At 47.3% G+C, this 22,153-nt stretch overlaps 1 protein-coding gene across 1 annotated transcript; it reads left to right on the top strand.

Annotated features, from left to right (window-relative positions):
- Positions 1-20,561: 20,561 nt before the first annotated feature.
- On the top strand, positions 20,562-21,695 carry LOC125536639 (chlorophyll a-b binding protein of LHCII type III, chloroplastic). Its single transcript, XM_048699891.1, has 2 exons — positions 20,562-20,809; positions 20,909-21,695. The coding sequence occupies exons 1-2, from the start codon at positions 20,675-20,677 to the stop codon at positions 21,578-21,580; spliced, it is 807 nt and encodes a 268-aa protein (XP_048555848.1). The 5' UTR covers positions 20,562-20,674; the 3' UTR covers positions 21,581-21,695.
- Positions 21,696-22,153: the final 458 nt, after the last annotated feature.

Below are 22,153 nucleotides of genomic sequence, written 5' to 3'. Positions count from 1 at the left end.
CAGGCAGGCTGAAAAGATCCGCAGTCCAGATTGAGGCACCGGCACAGTGGTATAACGCATCGTCTTTATTGCAAGACATTATTTACAGAGGCATATTAACGCCCATGCCTTCTTTTCAGGAGAAAGAGCGCTCGCCGGACTATACCCGGAGAGGCTACCAACCGCGCCTCCACAATCCAGGCTCCAAGGCCGGACTCAGGGGTGGGAACGAGTACAAGGCGTGCACCGGGTGCTCCTCTGACAGAGGATACAGATAGTGTTGGTGATATTACTACTAGGTGTAAACCGGCCTATCTGGGCCGGGTTAACTTCGTCAGCAGTTAAGTATGTTAAAGCCCAAGAAGACAGAGGAGGGCTCAAGGCCCATGGTCGGTTCAAGGCCTGTAGCCGTAAACCGGCGTTAGTAGTTAACTTGTATTGTAAGTTAGGAATAAGTGGAGACCAAACCGGACACATCTATGAGCCGGTATTGGGACTTCGTAAGCCGACGGGAGTCACCCGTGTATATAAGGGGACGACCCGGTGGCGGTTCAAGGACAACAGACAACAACTCGAGACATAGGCGAAGCTTGTTTGCTCCCTAGTCATCGAAACCCCATCAATTCCATCACAACTAGACGTAGGCTTTTACCTTCATTGAAGGGGCCGAACTAGTATAAACTGTCTTGCGTCCCTGTGTCCGCTTTAACCCCTTCAAGCTAACTCGTAGCGATGGCTCCACGACTAAGTCCTTTTTCTAGGACATCTGCCGTGACAATTCCACGACAGTTGGCGCCCACCGTGGGGCAATCGCACGATGGTTTCCGGTTCTTGGAGGGCCGCTTTGAAGGACTCGAGGGTTACGCTGTAGGCCGGATGACTAAGAGTCGTCGCGGCAAGTTCTACATCGACGACGCAGGCTGGGGCCCCGAGGCCGGCTCAATTGAGTACGGGTACCGGGTCCCCTTTGGTAGCATTCACGTTTTCATTTGCAAGATCGGTGAACCGGGCCCTGAGCCGGACATCTGCACCGACCTCGTCGAGACGGCTCAGCATGCGCGATCCGCCCGGGTTAAACCGGCCATGAAGCGTGCCTTCGTGGGAGTCATCCATGGAGGAAGTTATGAGGACGGATCGGAATTTCGCGGCGCGACCGTCGTTTGTTCCGGTGACGAATCTTCGACCGGAGAAACCGAATCTCTTTATCAGCTACAAGATGGCCGGATTGGGAGCTTTCCGATGGCGACAGTATTCCTGACCCCTCTGATCTGCCCAACCGGGTTGGAATATTCATGGCCGGAACACAAGCAGCGCTTCATTCTTCGACAGTTGCGGCAATGATCTCCGGTTCAGCAGCGGCGACGGCTGCCGGGGCAGGAGGCCCTGTGCGCCCGCCGGCTCAGGTTCTATCAGAACTATTTGATGCGTTGGCTGTGCTTATGGCGGAAGTTAATCCGCCGGATCAGGACGTTCACAATGCGGAGATTGCAAAGATATAGGAACAGATCACCCAGGCCAAGGCGGATCTGGCGGCTGAGGACACCAGGATGGCCGCAGAGCGGGCCGCTTTAGACACACAGGCCTACAGGCTTATGTTGGACCAGAGCGCGTCGCATGAAGTCATGAGGAGGAAGCACTGATCCCGCTTACCTCCGGTGTTTGAGGCCAGAGACCTTTTCAACACTCCAGGACCAAGAGCCAGCAATCCGCTGGAGGGAAACCGGGCAGAAGCCCCTGGGACCGGTGCACCGGTTCAGCCTCGTCAGATGGACCCGCCTCGTCAAAACACCGTTATACCTCAGGCTGCTTTAACATCTCCGGGTCACTACTCCAACCTAATGGACAATCTTGTTGCCGCCGCTGCATGGCTGGAGGCCATTCCAATTGAAGGTGACTCGCCGCAGGCAGTAGAGACGCGACGGGTCAAGGAACTTCTGAGGACAGCTTTGGCCCAACAGGAAGCGTACTCGTACAGCCGCGACCGGATCCACTCGACCCCTCGTCCAAGCCGGAGCTATAGCAGACATATGGATGAACCAGCAGTGTCGAGTAATGAACGACGTGGGGCACCCCGTGACAACAACCCGGCGGGTGGTGCTGATAACGCTCAGGGAGTGGTGGACCGGGCCCGCGCGCGCAGGGAGGCCGAGTTAGCCACACAACATCAGGCTTGGTAGCTCACGCCGGTTCGTCCAACCACCTTGACTGAACCTGGTGTTACTTCTAGTTCTTTGGGGGTGCCTTGCCTTATCCTCGCTTTACGCAACGTGCGCCTGCCCAAGGATTTCAAAGGCCCGCGCAAGGTACCAAATTACACGGCGGATCAACCTCCAGAGACATGGGTGGAGAGCTATGAGATGGCCATGGAGATGCTTGATGTGGATGACGCGGCGTGTGCGAAATACTTCACCATGATGCTTGAAGGAACGGCCCGTACTTGGTTAAAAAGCTTGCCGGCTAATTCTATCAGTTCATGGGCCCAGTTACGAGCCCGGTTTATCAGCAATTTTAAGGATACCTGTAAACATCCTATGTCGATAGTGGACTTAGCTGCATGCGTCCAGGAGGAAGGAGAATCAACGACTCATTGAGTGCGCCGGGTTTCACAAGTGTTGCACTCCTTAGACCGCATCAACGCTGACACCGCAGTATTAACCCTAGAAGGCAACTGCCGGTTTGGGCCCCTGAAGCTGAAGTTGGGACGGATGAAGCGTCATTGCACCGACATGGGGACCCTCATGGCCGCTTTGGTGAAATATGCTGATTCTGATAGTACCAAGGATCCCGAATCTGATGATGACAAGACAGGGAAAGGGAAGAAGAACAACAGCTCCAAAGGTCAGCAGCATCACTGGGCAGGCAATGGTAGTGGAGGCAAGCGTAAAGCGGATGGTAACATGGACTTTGTGGCTAATACCAACGCACAGGACAATGGCCAGCGACGCAAGGGTAGACCGAAAAATCGTAATGGAGCACCCAACCCTAACCCAAACCGCCTAAACTATCTGCTAAGCCAGCCCTGTCCAAGACATGGGATGAAGGAGGCGCCAGCAAACCACCTTTGGAAGGATTGCTTTATTATGCAGGAGTTCAAGAATTTTAATAATTTCCGATATGATCACGAATCTGGCGGTGGCTCAGGATCCGGTCGGGTTACGGTGGAGGAAGTTCCGGTTCAGGATTCAATGGTAATCCGGGCGGACATAATGGTCAAAATAATTAGAACAACCAGGGTGGTTACAACCAACAGCAGCAACAGTCAGGTTACCAGAGCAACCCAAAGCAGTTGAGTAATGGGCAGTACCATGTCTTCACCACTAGCTTGGACAAGCGAGATCGGAAGGTTCAGAGGCGGGCGGTCAACTCTGTTGAACCGGCCATACCCCGTTATCTACGTTGGTCTGAACAACCAATCATATGGAGCAGAGAAGATCACCCTCCCCAGGTCGATAATCCGGGTCAGTTGGCTCTGGTGGTGGCGCCTCAGGTGGGAGGTTACAAGTTCACCAAGGTGCTCATGGATGGAGGGAGCAGCATTAACATCCTGTACTATGAGACCTTCGGTCGTATGGGATTTACAGATAAGAATCTCAAACCGTCTAATACAGTATTCCACGATGTAGTGCCTGGCAGATCAGCATATCCCGTTGGTAAGATAGCTCTGGAAGTGGCCTTTGGGGATGATCATGATTCCAGGTTGGAGACATTGACGTTTGAAGTGGTGAAAATCCAAAGTCCATATCATGCCCTGTTTGGGCGACCGGCCTACGCCAAGTTTATGGCTCGGCCCTGTTATGTGTATTTGCAGCTCAAGATGCTGGGTCACAAGGGGACAATAACGGTTCAAGGAAGCCGCAAAATCGCTTTGGAGTGTGAGGAAGGAGATGCGGCCTATGCAGAGTCGGTCTGTGCCACCGAGGAGTTGAAGTATTATAAAGACAATGTTGATCCGGCAGACATGACTCCGTTGAAGAAGCCAACTACGAAGCATGATCCGGCCTGAAGTTCAAATCGGCAGCAGAAACTAAGCTTGTTGACTTCGTACCTGGCGATTCGTCCAAGCAGTTCAGCATCAGTGCCAACTTGGATCCGAAATAGGAAAGCGCGCTCATCGAGTTCATCTGTGAGAATCGGGACATTTTTGCATGGAAGCCCTCTGACATGCTAGGTGTACCGAGGCAACTCGCTGAGCACACACTTAATGTGGATCCTAAATATAAACCGGTGAAACAGTTCCTCCGCCGGTTTAACGAAGAAAGACGCAAGGTGATTGGAGAAGAGGTAGCCAGGCTCTTAGCAGCTGGCTTTATTGTTGAAGTTTTTCACCCTGAGTGGCTTGCCAATCCGGTGCTGGTCCTCAAGAAAAACGGCACCTGGCGCATGTGTGTGGATTACACAGATCTTAATAAAGCTTGTCCAGCAGATCCTTTTGCCCTCCCCCGTATTGATCAAATTATTGATGCTACGACGGGTTGTGAGCGTTTAAGTTTTTTGGATGCATATTCTGGCTATCATCAGATCAAAATGGTAGTTAAGGACCAGGAGAAGACGGCATTTATAACTCCCTTTGGAGCCTTCTGCTATGTGTCTATGCCCTTCGGGCTCAAGAGTGCCCAGGCAACTTATCAACGGTGTGTACAGAATTGTCTTCACAAGCAAATCGGCCGTAATGTACATGCTTACGTGGATGATATCGTGGTTAAGTCTAGGGAGAAGGAGACTTTGATTGATGATTTGAAGGAAACCTTTGATAACCCGAGGACATACAAGATGATGCTTAATCCGGACAAGTGTGTCTTTGGTGTACCGGCGGGCAAGCTATTGGGTTTTCTGGTGTCCAACAGGGGAATTGAGGCTAATCCGGAGAAGATCACGGCCATCACCTCCCTGGCTAAACCAAAGTGTATCAATGATGTTTAACGACTGGCCGGCCGGATTGCAGCATTAAGCCGGTTTATCAGTCGTCTTGGTGAGAAGGCAATCCCTTTGTATCAGATGTTGAAAAAGACGGATCAGTTTGTCTGGAGTTCCGCCGCTGATGAAGCGTTTGAGGACTTAAAGCGGCAATTGGCCAATCCGCCGGTGCTCGCCGCTCCCATTGACAAGGAGCCGTTGCTGCTATATGTTGCTGCCAATGCTCGGGCGGTCAGCGTGGCTATTGTGGTGGAGCGAAAGGAGGCAGGTAAGGAGCATCCGGTTCAACGACTGGTCTATTATATCAGCGAGGTACTAATCGAGTCCAAGCAAAGGTATCCGCATTGGCAGAAGCTGGTGTATGGATTTTTTATGGCAAGCCGGAAGCTTAAACAATACTTCCAAGGGCACCCAATTACGGTGGTCAGTTCTGCTCCTTTGGGAGATATCATCCAGAACCGGGAAGCAACTGGCCGGATTGCAAAGTGGGCTATAGAGCTGGGGCCGTACGATTTGAAGTATGTGCCTCGGACAACGCTTAAGTCTCAAGCACTTGTTGATTTCATCAATGATTGGACGGAAATGCAAGTACCTGAAGAAAAGCCGGATCATACGTATTGGACCATCCATTTTGACGGATCCAGGCAATTGGAAGGCTCGGGGGCTGGAGTCGTATTAACTTCCCCACGAGGCGATAAGTTTTGTTATGTTCTCCGCTTAATGTTCCCTTGTACTAACAATGCAGCTGAGTATGAAGCCTTGCTCCATGGTCTCCGGATGGCTAAGGAGATGAATCTAAGTCGAGTTAAGTGCTTCGGTGACTCGGACCTTGTGGCTCAGCAGGTGTCTGGCACTTGGGACTCCAAGGACCCACTCATGGCAGCATATCGTCGTGAGGTGGATATTGTTGCAGGTTATTTCAAAGGCTATCAGGTGGACCACGTGGACCGGTGGAAAAATGAAGCGGCGGACGCTTTAAGCCGCCTGGGCTCTCAGCGCAAACCGGTCCCGCCCAATGTTTTTCTGGATGTGCTGCACAACCCATCGGTCAAGATCCCTGGTGAAGAGGATTTGGCTATTCCTGATCCGGAGGCTCAATTGGTGGCAGCTCTTCATGTTATTCCGGATTGGATGCTTCCTTACCTGGCGTATAAGAACCGGGGCGAGTTACCAGAGGATGAGACTCTGGCCCGACAGATAATCCAGCGATCCAAGTCCATGACTATTATCAATGGCGAGTTGCATCATTGCAGTGTGTCAGGAGCATTTCAACGCTATGTGTCTCCTGAAGAAGGCCGTGAAATTTTGCGGGAGATCCACGAAGGAGATTGTGGTCACCACGCCGGTTCAAAATCTCTGGTGGCTAAAGCATTTCGCCACGGCTTCTATTGGTTAACTGCTCATGCTGATGCGGAGGATCTGGTCAGACGATGTGATGGTTGCCAAAGGTTCTCAAGACGTGCTCATGTACCGGCTCAAGAATTGAGAATGATTCCAATTACTTGGCCGTTTGCGACTTGGGGGCTGGATATGGTTGGGCCTTTCAAAAGGTCCAAAGATAAGAAGACCCACCTCCTGGTGGCGGTTGACAAGTTTACAAAGTGGGTGGAAGCAGAACCTGTTAGCAAGTGTGATGCGGCCACGGCGGTTCAGTTCATTAAAAAAGTGATTTTCCGGTTTGGCTTTCCACACAGTATCATCACAGATAATGGTACCAATTTGTCCAAAGGTTCCATGAAGGAGTTCTGCGAACGGGAGCACATCCGGCTCGACATTTCATCAGTGGCACACCCACAGTCCAATGGTCAAGCAGAAAGAGCTAATCAAGAGATCTTGAGAGGCATCAAGCCCCGGCTCATGGTTCCTTTGCAAAGAACGCCGGGTTGTTGGGTAGAAGAATTACCATCTATGCTATGGAGGATCAATACGACACCCAACAGGTCAACAGGATACACACCGTTCTTCATGGTTTATGGAGCAGAGGCGGTTCTCCCCAGTGATATCCGTCATGATTCACCTTGTGTGACGGCTTATGTTGAAGCGGACAACGAGACAGCACGGCAAGATGCTTTGGACTGGTTGGATGAAGAGCGTGACATAGCAGCCGCCCGATCGGCGATTTATCAATAGGATCTTCGTCGTTATCATAGTCGCCGAGTCAGAACTAGAACCTTCCAAGAAGGAGATTTGGTGCTTCGGCTCATCCAAGATCAGACGGATATGCATAAGTTATCCCCACCTTGGGAGGGGCCTTTCGTGGTCAGCAAGAATCTGCACAACGGGTCATACTATCTGATCGATATTCGAGAGAATAAGGACTCACGTACATCAGAAGAGGAAACCAACAGGCCGTGGAACATAGCTCATCTTCGGCCTTATTATACCTGACCCATTGGTTCTACTTATGTACATATTACAACGATGTATATATTATGATTAGCTATAATAAACCGGAACCTCAGCTAAAGCGGGGTATCTGTTCTTTTACATCAGGTGTGGTTACACGGAGTTGTCCTAAAGTGGCTTCCGGTTTACCCCTTGAGTTCGCTTTTCTAAAAGCATCGTGTTATATCACTTGGAGGATTGGTCGTGTCTGAACCAATACCATACCTCTTGATAGGCGAGAGCCACCAGATCACTTGGGGACTTGGTCACGTCTGAACCACTCATGCCTTTTGATCGGCCTAAGGCCACAGAATCACTTGGGGGCTTGGTCGAACCCGAACCATGACCATGCCATTTGATCGGCATAAATGCCACGGTTTCATTTGGGGACCTGGCTGACTAGAACCATAGTTACACCTAACGGGAGCTTGGTCATGTTTGGCCATGGTAACGCCATTTGATCAGCTCAAATAAACCTTTTTTGCAAACGGTTTTGTCATTGCATTTGCTTCACACTTTTCTTTGAAGGTTTTTTTTGCTTTTTATTGCGTTTTTTAAACCGACAAAGTTTTTTAACCAATCAATTGATGGAACACAGTTCACGTCAATCCGGAGACTATTTGCTCGGTTTGATCCTTGTTGTTAACATCCTTTTATGGAGTAACACGATGTTTATTATAACCCGGTACGGTTTACATGGTAAACCAGAGTCATATATATACAGGAGCCGTTATCTCCTCAATAGTGTGGGTTTGCAAAACTCCGCTTCAAGATTGGCCAAGCCAACTTCACATCAACGATGGCAGGTATTATGTATCTCAAACATTTGATCATATACTTAAAATTTTGTTTTGGATGTTTTGATTTCATATATGCAGACATCATATTCCGCCTGACGGTACAACCGCGGTGGCACTTGACGAATTTCTCATTTCAGAAAGTGCTTTGGAAAGTTCATCACCACAGGAAGAACGAATTATGCACGAAGGCATATCAACATCAAAAGTATCAGCTAGCCTATTACAAGGCAACATGGTGCCCATAATAATATAATTGTTTTTCGCAAAGGAGAGGCAGTTTTAAAACCGGCTTCCAGTTCAAGCTTGGTCACCAGCCTGGCCTGATGGTTGTGGGTCATCCTGTGCCGCTTCAGCCTCCGTTTCTCTACCCAGTGGCTGGAAATCCACAGTTGTCCAGTCGATTCCCATTAATGCTTGAAAAACAGCTTCATCATGGATCAGCAATGACGGGTCAATATCGGGAGCGTAAGTATGCTTACGGATTGGAGGGATCAGATTTCCCGATTCATGGATTGGTGCAGCTATTCGCTGTCTGACTGTCATATTGGGCTTGATAATGAGACAAGTCTGCTTCTTCAGCCAATTGACAAGCTAGCGGACGTACCTCCCAGTTTATTGCTCGCAGATCCGCTTCACCAAATTCTGACCCGTCTTCCTTCAAGCTGGGATAGCCCTGAGCTGCTTCAATAGGATCAAAATCCGGCACCCAGGCTTTTGCCCGGATTAAGGCATTGATTGCACCGGTTCGAGCAGCAGATTTCTTCAGCTCTTCAACCCGGGCAGGAAGCACCGACAGTTTCATCAGAGTATCTTGAATCAAAGTGGGCGCCGGTTTGTTATGAGATGCGGTACAGATGATCCGCTGGGCACCAGTATACAATTGTTCAACCAATGTATAGGCGGCTTTCAATTTCTTCCGCACATCTGACCCCAAGTGACCAATGCGTGTCCCTGAAATACCATAAAGGATTAATAAACCGGCGACTCTGTAAGAAGGCAGAGCTAATTCAGAAGGCAAACTGGCTTACCAAAGATAGCAGTAGTCATGGCATGCACGTGCCGCTTTATGATGGTCAGTTCATCCGCCACTGGTCTTAGTGCAGCCTCGGCATCCTCTGCTCGTTTGATCAAAGCGGACTTTTCAGTGGCCCAATCCGCCTGCTTCTTCTTGAAGCTCTCCTTAAGCTGTTCCATGGCGCTTAAAGTGCTGGCCAATTCCTCTTTTTCTTTGGAGGTTTCAGCCTGTTGGGTTTTCAGGTTTTCTTGGAGATCGGTGAATTGGTTTTCTTTCGTCTTCAGCTCCGCCTGCATGCATACAGATATATGCTTCAACAAATCGGTATAAGGATTCAAGTACCAACCACATAACAAGTTATGCACTTAGCACTTGGGGGCTAATGCATATTCGATCTTCATCTTTCAATTGCTTGCAAAGTCCCAAGATCAATACAAGTATTCAACTTGGCACTTGGGGGCTAATGGCTATTTGCTCGTATATATATTCTGATGCGGCAATCTCAATTACTTAAAGTACCGGTTTAACTACGCTAAGTTGAACCGGCCCTTGGGGGCTACATCGGCAAAAGTTCAAAGTATTAAGATTTATGTTAGTAAGTCCCGGTTTGAAAGAAGATTATAAACCGGCCCTTGGGGGCTAAGGAGAGTCAGTAAATATTGAAGCATACAAGCAAGAAAGAAGCATATGGAAGTTACCTCATATTTATCCTTCATCATATTAATCAGACTGGCTTCATAGTCACGGCTGGCATACATCCGGTTCAGGTAGCCGGAATGGATATCTTGGGCGTTCAGAGCAGCGTAAGTTGCCAGATCAGCATTCCACTTGCCTTTACCAAAGGCAGAAAATTCTTCTTTGGCAGAATGTTTGGACAAAGCAATAGGATTGCTTGGCTCGGTATGGCCAGTGCCAGTAATGACAACCTCATCCTCCTGAGTATCGCCGGTTTGCACTGGGGCTATTGGCTTGTCAGTAGGTTTTGCTGAACCGGTGGATCTCTCAATCCGGATGGAGCTTGTGGGCTGATTGACAGGACCTGAGGCATCAGTAGGTCTCTCTTCAGCAATACAATCGTCGTCTTGCTGCGGTGGATCGTTGGGTATATCCTCAGGAATAGCCGCTTCAAGATCGGGTGTCTTGCCTGGCTCAAGAACGGCATCTTCTTCGGCCGCTTTGTCTAGGCGGGCCTTCTTGCTTGGCCTAGGTTTGGCCCTGGAAAGAATAACAAAATCAAATACAACATATGTTCTAAGGCAATGTGCTGTAAGTATCATAATAAGTATAGCTTACCCAAGCACCGTTTTGAGCGGTGGCAGCTGAGTAGCCGATGACTCGCCAGAGGATGAGTGGGAAGTAACCTGGTAATCAGAGTCAGATGGATTAAGAGGTTGGCGAAAGCAGCCCGCTTTAGGACAATCACTGACAAGCAAATTAGAGACCTCTGAACGGCGTTTCCGAACCGGACTGTTCGGTAAACCGGCGGAGGTAACTACCTGACCGCTGTGCTGGGTTGTGCGACGAGCTTCGTGCTATTGGGTCTTCATAAGAAAGTTGGGATCCAAATAAGCGAGAGGATGAGAAAATTTAACTTTCCGGTTTGCCTGACGGATTTTTAGCGAAGGCAAAGGTTCTGAATCGGAAGAGAGAATAATTACCTCTGCAGCATCAGCGTGGCTGGCTTCGGCATCATCCTGACAAATATCATCATCAATAAGACGCATGAAAAATAAGCCAAGTGAGTCAAGCTCTACCTCAAGGTTCGGATTATCCACATCATCATCAGGGGCCGGATTAGAAGATGCAGTAGTTCTTTTCCTGTGGGCAGTCTTCTTTACAGCTGTAGTCTTTTGCCGGGTTGCTCTTTCCAGTTTGTCTGGCTTTTCCGGTTTCTCCTGCGGCAATTTCTTGCTCCAAAACGGATCATTGCCCTGATTACACAGATACTGATATTAAACAATGACCAGATACATCAATAATAGATTCAGCAAAAGGAACAATCAAGGCCTTACAGCTGGCGGTTTGTTGGTGGCACAGAAGGGAAGCAGGCCGTTTTTAGCACAGATATGTTCCGGTTCATTCAGCATCTTATTCACAGCTTCTGTGATTTCTTCATCGGTGAGCTGGATTCTGGAATGTCACAGTGGATCATCAACACTGCCGGTATACTCGCACATCAAACCGGAGCACTGACTAAGGGGCAGTATGCTCCATGATATCCAACAGCGAGCGAGATCAACCCCTGTTAAACCGTTGGCCATAAAGGCTCTAAGCTTCGACAGTTGAGGAGCATATTTGCTTCTCTCCTGGGCAGTCAATCTTTGCGGAAAAGGGTGTGTATTGCTGAGCCACTCCGGATGAAAGCCGGGCAAGGGATTCTCACCAGCAGGGGAGGTATCTTTGTAGTAGAACCATGTCTGATTCCACTCTTTGGGGTGGCTGTGTAGTTTGGCATGAGGGTATGTGACCTCTTTCCTTTTCTAGATCGCCACGCCACCCAACTCTGTATTGGAGCCGTCAGTAAAATCAGTACGGCGGTTTAGATGGAAAAGGTCTCGGAACAATTCCACTGTGGGCTCCTCTTGAAAGAACGCTTCACAGAGCACTTGGAAGTGACACATATTTGTAACAGAATTGGGGCCAGTATCTTGTGGATGGAGTTGGAAATCGGCCAAAACATCTTGGTAAAATTTAGAACCGGGTGGTTTAAAGCCCCGGGCTAAGTGATCTACAAAAACAACAACTTCTCCTTCTTGAGGAGTGGGAGGGCATTCTTTGCCAGGAGCCCTCCAATGAATGGTATCTTTGCTGCCTAAAGCGCCGATCAAGACTAGATCGTCCAGCTGAGCCTCTGTGACGCGAGAAGGAACCCAATTGCATTCATACACTTGCTTGGCCATGATGGAATCTACAAGGTAGAAGATCTCGGTTCAAAAATACATTTGATCAAGGTATATTGGTATGTGCAATGTTAAACCGGAGACAGATCTATCTGAACCGGAGTTTTTATGAAGCGACAACATCTGGCGGTTCAACAAGGGGACTAATGGTATAAACCGCCGGGTTTAAACATTGAAGCAGAGGAGTAAGTTTACAGAAACAGATTTTGTAAGATTTCTCTACAGGATGGATCTGAAGCAAGTTTAGAAAAAAGATAAATATTCAGAGGTCCAAAAGGAGCAGTACCGAGTCAATGAACAAGACGTACGTACAGATCTATGGTTTTGAGATGTGCAAGTAAAGGCGAAGGGTAAACAGCTACCATTGCACAGAATAAAAATTTGCGGAGCCATCTAAAGATCTATCGTATGAGCAAGAGGCAGACGATGAACACCGAAGAACTGTGAAACCCTAGGTCAGATCTGCGGGGGAAATGATGGAAGATTTACCGGAGCTGAGGAAGACGCGGAAGGTTGCCGCGATGCTCTGGTGCGCTCAGGTTGATGCAGCGGCCAAGGTTGAGGCAGAGGTCGACGGCGGCGGCGGAGCTCTGAGGCTGGCGACGCGAGGAAGACGAAGAAGGCACGGAAGGAGAAAAGAAATGACCCTTCGGTCCTATTTATAAGGCGAAAGAACATGTGTCAGGCGCGACAATCAAGGGGCCACGAAATGGAGCTGTTGCCTCGATTTCCGCCGATTTATTAAACAAAGAAGCATAATGGATAGCTTCATTATGACAGGTGACGTCACTCCGGTTTACAGCAAGCAGAAAAGATGACATCATGGCGGTTTACCAATTTATGAGAAGATGTTGAAGATGAAGCTTTTGTTAAAGGATTGACATGAACCCGTTCAAATCAATCTGGGGCCTAATGTTGGGGATATTACTACTGGGTGTAAACCGGCCTATCTGGGCCGGGTTAACTTCATCAGTAGTTAAGTATGTTAAAGCCCAAGAAGACAGAGGAGGGCTCAAGGCCCATGGTCAGTTCAAGGCCTGTAGCCGTAAACCGGCGTTAGTAGTTAACTTGTATTGTAAGTTAGGAATAAGTGGAAACCAAACCGGACACATCTATGAGCCGGTATTGGGACTCCGTAAGCCGACGGGAGTCACCCGTGTATATAAGGGGACGACCTGGTGGCGGTTCAAGGACAACAGACAACAACTCGAGACATAGGCGAAGCTTGTTTGCTCCCTAGTCATCGAAACCCCATCAATTCCATCACAACTAGACGTAGGCTTTTACCTTCATTGAAGGGGCCGAACTAGTATAAACTCTCTTGCGTCCCTGTGTCCGCTTTAACCCCTTCAAGCTAACCCGTAGCGATGGCTCCACGACTAAGTACTTTTTCTAGGACATCTGCCGTGACAATTCCACGACAGATAGACTGTCTGCCACCCATTCCGAGGTGGAAAGTGCCATGAACCATAGGCGTCGCCGGACTGTTCATCGTGACACTTGTTTCTCCCAAGAGGCTTTGGATGCCTTCAACTCGGGAGATGCGCACCTCCGTGCCGCTCAAAATGGTCTAGCCAGAGCCACAGAGCAGTATGTAAAAGACATACGGGTGTGAAAATTTGATGATTATATATATCAGTAGCCCCTGAGACTTGAAACGGTTAGGGTAACTGATTTAAGGATCATTTGTTATGTAGGTTCTTACAGAAAAGAATACTCAACTGTCCCAGGAGCTGGAAGAGTGCAAAGCCCAACTTCAGGCCGCACTGTCCGCCGCAGGGAAGCCCAAGGAGACCCCCGCTAGTAACATATCCGTCAAATGATAAGTATCATATTAGAGTGCGGCTTTATATGCAAATCTGACGATAAAATTGCAGATGACGCTGGAGTGAATCCGGATAAGGAGCAGCTCATACGCCAGCTAAAGGCTGGTGAGAGCGTGCTAACGAGGGTGAGGCAGGAGAAGAATGATCTCCAAGATGCCAACACCAAGCTGGGCGTGGAACTAAAAGATGTTCGTGCCCAACTGTCGGATTCTGTTAAGGAGAATCGGCGGCTTCGACGCAGCATATTTAGTAAGTGCTTGAACGAACTTTGAAAAGAGTTCGGCGAGGAAGCTGGCTGACAGAGTTACTTCTGTAGGTATGCTAACAGGACGTCCTGCCGAGGAGATGTCTAGTTCAACGGGTGATCTTCTTCCCGAGCTCGCGCAGTTGCACGAACGAGTTCGGCAGGTGATGCGAGGCGTTGCCCAGGCCTTGTGGCCGTCCGTATCCATACCCGAAGGCCTTGGAGAGATTGCAGAAAAGCTGAAGGAAGCACGACGGCGTTTCCGATTATGGAAGATATCGGCCTGCCGTCAGGGCGCCAGGGAGGCTTGGGCAATGGTGAAGACACGATACACGAAGGCTGACCCGAACCACATGGCCGAAGTCGGACCTGTGGGGCCTGATGGCAAGGAGATCCCTGTGAATTTAGTGTACGACCAAGTAGAATTGGCTGCAAAGTATTCCCAACAGGACTGTAGACTAGACAGCCTATTGGAGGGCATTGAAGAGGAATTCAACCAGTCAAATTGACTATGTAATTGTAAAGTGACATATATGATGTCTTCTAGCCGGATTGTAGATCATTTGTCGTGGCGGACCTTTTCGCTTCAACCTCGGGACCCGACAGTCCGGAGTGTATCCGAATACCCTCTCGGTTATATAAGAACCGGGGCATGCGTGGAGACCAGGCGTAGGGGTCATTAGTGCTTTATCAGACAAGTGCCCAACTAGTTATGTTATAATACATGGGTAGTAAGAAACATCTTCCAGAGAGAATAGTTCCGTTAAGGGTTCCTTTCCCTGGGTAGGCATGCCCTAAAGTGCATGTCCGAACTGCGACAAGAAGTGCAGTAAAAACGTCTGGGGGCAGCTATGGTTAATAAATAAAAGTCGTCTTTTGTTCACCGACCGAATATTCTCTTAAGAACGCTAGCTTTCGGCTTCACCCAGTCTGAGGTACACGTCCGGCTGACCCGTCGGTAACAATCGCAGAGGTGCTCCCCTTATGCCCTAGCCGAATTAACGGGAACGTAGGGCATAAATACAAGAGCCAGGCAACCCAGCTTGGCCAAAACTTAAGTCATATCGATGCATATAATGGTGAAAAAAGGTATATGCGGAAGTATAACGCATGTGTTGGGCGTGATGCCCAGGTAAATAATTTAAGCTTCTGTGAAAGAAGCCCCCAGGTGTAGATAGTGCGGCTAGCACCTCTGTAATGTACAAGTGAGGCACAAGGTGACCCTTGAAGGCCTAGATGAATGAAAGAAAGAAAGGGAAACAAGACAGACGACGCATATGCAGAAAATGGACAAAGGGAGGGGACTAACATGAAGTCCGGTGCTAGGCGTAGAATCTTCGGAGCCTGGCTTCGTTCCATGGGTTCGGCTCGAGTCGACTAGTCGATGCATCCCGCAGTCGGTACGCTCCACCGGTCAGAATTTGGTCGATGATGAAGGGACCTTCCCATTTGGCTCTAGCTTGTTCTTTTTCTTATCCGGCAGCCGGAGAACTAGTTCGCCAACGTTATAAGTTTTGGCTCATACTTCTCTGCTTTGATATCTGCGAGCCTGTTGCTGCTAAAATGCGAAATGGGCTTTGGCCACGTCGCGCTCTTCCTCCAAGGTGTCCAGACTGTCCCGCCGATCGAGCTCGGCTTCTCTTTCTTCGTACATGCGCACTCGAGGTGAGTCATGAATTATGTCACATTGCAGGACTGCCTCTGCGCCGTACACCATAAAAAATGGTGTGTATCCGGTACTACGATCCGGCGTGGTCCGCAGCCCCCAGAGTACGTCTAGGCCGGAGATCAAACCGTATAACGGTATACGTTGTTCCCTTTGTCATTGGTATGTTATTTGCCTCGGATTCGATCGTCGGTACCTCAATACCTAGTTCAATCTCGTTACCGGCAAGTCTCTTTACTCGTTTCGTAATGCAACATCCCGTAACTAACTCATTAGTCACATTGCTTGCAAGGCTTATAGTGATGTGCATTACCGAGAGGGCCCAGAGATACCTCTTCGACAATCAGAGTGACAAATCCTAATCTTGATCCATGCCAACTCAACAAACACCATCTGAGACACCTGTAGAGCACCTTTATAATCACCCAGTTACGTTGTGACGTTTTGTAACACACAAAGTGTTCCTTCGGTATTCGGGAGTTGCATGATCTCATAGTCATAGGAACATGTATAGTTATGAAGAAAGCAAAAGCAACAAACTAAACGATCATCGTACTAAGCTAACGAATGGGTCAAGTCAATCACATCATTCTCTAATGATGTGATCCCGTTAATCAATTGACAACTCATGTCTATGGTTAGGAAACATAACCATCATTGATTCAATGGGCTAATCAAGTAGAGGCAAACTAGTGACACTCTGTTTGTCTATGTATTCACACATGTACTAAGTTTCCCATTAATACAATTCTAACATGAATAATAAACATTTATCATGATATAAGGAAATATAAATAACAACTTTATTATTGCCTCTAGGGCATATTTTCTTCAGTACCATCACCTCTCGACACAAATTATAACTTAAATTTATATTGGGCTTCCAGATGCAGACCGGCACGAGTCGAGTCCTTGTACATAAAGTTTTTTTGCTTGTTTTTTGGCGAGACTGTTCCACAATTCTGCTAGTCGCGGGCTGGTCCACTAGGCGCTGCGGTGGGCGCCGGTTGGCTCCCGCGGCGCCGAAAGCACGGAACAGGAGCCCTCGGGACACAGACTATAAGTTGAATGAATATCGGGCTTCAAGATGCAGTCCGGCCCAACATTGCCGGTATGGATAGTCAGAGGAAAAAATGATGCCAATGCTATGCATACCCTACTGCGACACCGATTGTACCATCGCCTCTGGCGTTAGCCGGTCGACCCAAATAGAGGGAGAGCGTAGTGGTTTTAGGAATCTTTTGCATGTTTTCAATTTTCTATGCTTTTAGTTTGTTTGGTTTTATGTGTTTTTCTCTTTTTTGTGTTTCTTAACACATGTCTACTTTTTAATACATGTTGTACATTTTTTTATTCAGGAGGAATTGTTTTGATACACATTGAACATTTTTCATATACATGATCTATAGTTTCTTAAGTACATGATTCGAAAAATATAATAGAGGTTGAACAATTTTAAATGCACGTTGAACATGTTTTTTTTACCAAAAGGGGTTTCCCCCACCTTATTTTATTAAAAAAAAGGCCCAAGAGAACCGGACTGTTCACAACACTCGAGCTAAGCTTTAGAGTAGCCGAGCCAGATCCTCTCATTACGTAAGAGATTTTTTATATTGGCCATGTTTTTAATTGCATGAAACATTTTTATGTTGTATAACCATTTAAAAAAATCATGAATATATTTTTGGAAACGGCAAGCATGTTTCTAAAATCTCACTAACCTGTGTTTTGAATGGTACAAAACATTTTATTGAATTATGCGAACTTTTTTTTACATTGTATATTTGCATTTAGAAAAAATCACAAACAATTTTTTGAATTGTGTGAACATTTGTAATAGTGACGAATATGTTTTTATTAATAGTAATAACATTTTCAAAAACATTGTGCGAACGAATTTTTTACCTTGTGTTAACATTTTTTAAATGTGTGATGACACTTATAGAAAAAAAAATAAAAAATGTAATTATTAAGTGTATATATATGCAGAACATATTTCAAAATATAAATAAAATAAAAAAGAAACAAATAGAAGAGGAATTTTTTGGAAGAAAAGGCAGACCTCAAGGTAAACATGTGGCCTAGTCTGGTTGGTAGTCCGGCCGTTTTTGCGCCGCTGCAGGCAATGTACCAGACTACCATCGGGGTCACTCTATAGGCGCACCGAGAAAATGCCTCGGCGCTGAGATGAGATAATTGCATTTATAGTCCTCATAGTCGCTGGCCACGTTCAACTTGGTCCTGAAACTTGCGTATTGCTTCAATACAATCCTGATACATGAAAATACGTGATCAATACGGTCCCTGAGGTTGAAACAACCGTCCTGACTCTACACATTGCGTACGTATCGCGTACTCTCTTGTATGACACATCAACACGGGGCCACCGTCAGCCTTGGTAGTCCGGCCGTTTTTGCGCCGCTGTAGGCAATGTACCAGACTACCATCGGGGTCACTCTATAGGCGCACCGAGAAAATGCCTCGGCGCTGAGATGAGATAATTGCATCTATAGTCCTCATAGTCGCTGGCCACGTTCAACTTGGTCCTGAAACTTGCGTATTGCTTCAATACAATCCTGATACATGAAAATACGTGATCAATACGGTCCCTGAGGTTGAAACAACAGTCCTGACTCTACACATTGCGTACGTATCGCGTACTCTCTTGTATGACACATCAGCACGGGGCCACCGTCAGCCTGGGACCCATATGTCAGCCTTGGTAGTCCGGCCGTTTTTGCGCCGCTGCAGGCAATGTACCAGACTACCATCGGGGTCACTCTATAGGCGCACCGAGAAAATGCCTCGGTGCTGAGATGAGATAATTGCATCTATAGTCCTCATAGTCGCTGGCCACGTTCAACTTGGTCCTGAAACTTGCGTATTGCTTCAATACAATCCTGATACATGAAAATACGTGATCAATACGGTCCCTGAGGTTGAAACAACAGTCCTGACTCTACACATTGCGTACGTATCGCGTACTCTCTTGTATGACACATCAGCACGGGGCCACCGTCAGCCTGGGACCCATATGTCAGTGGGAGCGAGAAATAAAATAAACAAAAAGAAAAATGCCCGTGGCCACCAAGCTTCGAACCAGCGACCGTCGGCCCAAATCTGCGCGAGTAAGCCACCACATTACGGGCCCTCTTCCGAAGAATTTAGTTGGACATTCTTTTATATAAACAACATTGTCCATTCCGCCACAGACATTTTTTTAGGACGCGCGTGCTAGCGAATTATTCCCTCAAAAAAAAAGAGTGTTAGCGAATTAAGCTGGCAGTAGTATTGTTTTTCGCGAAAAGCAGTAGTATTTGCTACTAATAAGATGAACATGGTTTTGAACCATAGTTTATCTTCCTTTTCGTTTTTTTCTGTTTATTTTTTCGTTTCTTCCTTGTCTGTTTATTTTAATTTTTAAAATAATGTTTAAAGTATTCAACATTTATTAGCGCTTACGAAACTAGTTCAGAAATTTTTAACAGATCACATTTTTTGAAAATAGTTTGAAGTTTCAAAATTTGGTCACGGTATAAAAAATATTACAAGTTTTAAAAAATGTTTTCATTTGCAATTGTTTTTCTTATTATTTTCAAATTGTTTCTGGTTATAAATTATTGTTCAGCAATACAAAAAAAACCCCTTTTCAAAAAATGATACAAAATTCAAAAGAATGTTATCATTTTTGATGAATTTTTCTACAACAAGTCCTTTTTCATGTATTTATGTTCTTTGTATCTCTCACATACAAGCACATTTATTGATGAAATATTGCACAGTGATATTGCGCCACTATACATGCATATACATACAATTTTGGATTTTTTTCAGGCACTAAAAGTCCTTTTGTTTACCCAAAAATACCATGCGTACTCCCCTGCACCCAATACATACAGAATTTTTGAAAATGCGATTATTTTTCAAATCATATTTTTTTTACAAATTTGTGAATATGTTTTGTATTCATTAACATTTTTTTGAAATTGCGTACATTACTTTAGAACTCGTCAACAAGAATTTATGCGTAGGCGAACTTTCTTGAAATTTGGGAACACATTTTTTATTCAAAAACAGTTTTTGTTTGTGACGAACATTTTTTGAATTCATGAATATTTTTTTGAATCAGTGAATATTTTAAAAAGATTGTTTTTTTTACCTTCCCATACGTTGTTTTGAATACATTTTTTTATAAATTCGTGGACATTGTTTTGTAGACACGAACCTTTATTTTTGAATCTTGAATTTTTTTGAATCGATGAACGTTTAAAAAAACACTCATGAATATTTTATAAATTCACGATTTTTTTGAAAGACAAAGTGATATATATAATATACTGTGCATCCACATACATTTAGGATCACATGGTTGTTCTGGTGGTTTGCTCGCGTACCAACCTGCTGCAGTTCGCAGGTTCAAATCCCTGCAGCCCGCTTTTTCCCTATATTTTGTTTTTTTCTCGGCCCACTGATATATGGGCCTTCTACAAACGTCGCCTGAGCTGGCCCGTGTCACCTACGCAAATACGAGATACGTATATAATGTGTAGAGTCAGGACCGTTGTTTCAACTTTAGGAACCGTATTAATCATGTATTTTCATGTATCGAAACTGTATTGAAGCAATACGCAAGTTCCAGGACCAAGTTGGACGTCGCCAGCGACTACCAGAACTATAGATGCAATTATCTCGCCCTGAGATAGATAACCTTGGGATAGGAACCCATCCGACGATCCGAGGTGGCAGCACCACGCCTCCACCGATCCAATGCAGCTCCCTGATTGGTCCAAACCAAATCCAGAAATCCTCCACCACCCCCACGTCTCCACAAAAACTTGTGCTACAAATACTTACACGTCGCCCCTCTCTAATTCCCACCACTCACTGAGAAGCACCCAGCAGCAACAGCCGGCTAGGCCACCGTACGGACCCCGGAGCAGCACACATGGCATCCACGATCATGGCCGCCGCCTCCCGCGCCGTTGTGGCCAAGACCCCGTTCCTCAGCGGCCAGGGCCGCGCCGCCAGCGCCACCCCCCTCCGCGACATCGCCGCCGCGGCCAACGGCAGAATCACCATGGTACGTGCCATGAACTAACCACCACGGAACTCGTCTGCAATGCTAGTATGTGCGCGTGCTAAGAGCTAACGATTGTCTGGTGTGCGCGCGCGCTCGCAGGGCAACGACTTGTGGTACGGCCCGGACCGCGTCAAGTACCTGGGCCCCTTCTCCGCGCAGACGCCGTCGTACCTGAACGGCGAGTTCCCCGGCGACTACGGCTGGGACACCGCCGGGCTTTCTGCCGACCCGGAGGCGTTCGCGAGGAACAGGGCGCTGGAGGTGATCCACGGGCGGTGGGCGATGCTTGGCGCTCTTGGGTGCGTCTTCCCCGAGGTGCTCCAGAAGTGGGTGGGCGTCGAGTTCAAGGAGCCCGTCTGGTTCAAGGCCGGCTCGCAGATCTTCTCCGAGGGTGGCCTCGATTACCTTGGGAACCCCAACCTCGTCCACGCGCAGAGCATCCTTGCCGTGCTCGGCTTCCAGGTCCTTCTCATGGGTCTCGTTGAAGGGTTCCGCATCAACGGTCTCGATGGCGTCGGCGAGGGCAACGACCTCTACCCCGGCGGCCAGTACTTCGACCCGCTCGGCCTTGCCGACGACCCTGTCACCTTCGCTGAGCTTAAGGTGAAGGAGATCAAAAATGGCCGTCTCGCCATGTTCTCTATGTTTGGGTTCTTCGTCCAAGCTATCGTCACCGGTAAGGGCCCATTGGAGAACCTGTTCGACCACCTCGACGACCCTGTCGCCAACAATGCATGGGTTTTCGCTACCAAGTTTGCGCCTGGATCTTAGGCTGGCCGACGCGCCACGGTGGCATGCCATTGTAAAGTGTAAACTACTCCCATGTGTGTGCAAATAGCAACGAATGGTCGATGTGATCTCGAAATTTGGAGGATTTTTTGGTTCACTTTCTGATGTGTGTCGCTTATATGTTGCGATGTGCTTAGCTCGTTTTTGGTGGTTACATTTTGTCAAGGGAAGATGGTGGCGTAACTGATTAGACTAACTATGATGTGAAGCTTGTACCAAAAGTAACAACATCAGGGGTTCTTCCCAACTGCACGAAGGATTACATGTCACACACATGCATCACTAATCCTATTGCTAGACCCAAAGGCCACAGAATTTCACGCCTCCACATGCTAAAGAGATCCAACGGTAGTGGCAGACCATGAACAAAATGAAGGGTGTGCACGCTCTAGATTTTTTTAATCCAATTGTCATATAATATATGGCAACAGAATAACATAAAATGCTCAATCAAGTCTCGCAACATTATCATTCAGGAAATATATTTAAAATTTGTGAAATTACAATGCAAATAGTCCTAAATATAGGTTCTGTGCTAGCAGGAACAGGACTTGA

The sequence above is a fragment of the Triticum urartu genome, chromosome 2, assembly GCF_003073215.2.
Source record: "Triticum urartu cultivar G1812 chromosome 2, Tu2.1, whole genome shotgun sequence".
NCBI lineage: Eukaryota > Viridiplantae > Streptophyta > Magnoliopsida > Poales > Poaceae > Triticum > Triticum urartu.
This window is presented reverse-complemented; position numbering and strand designations above follow the sequence as displayed.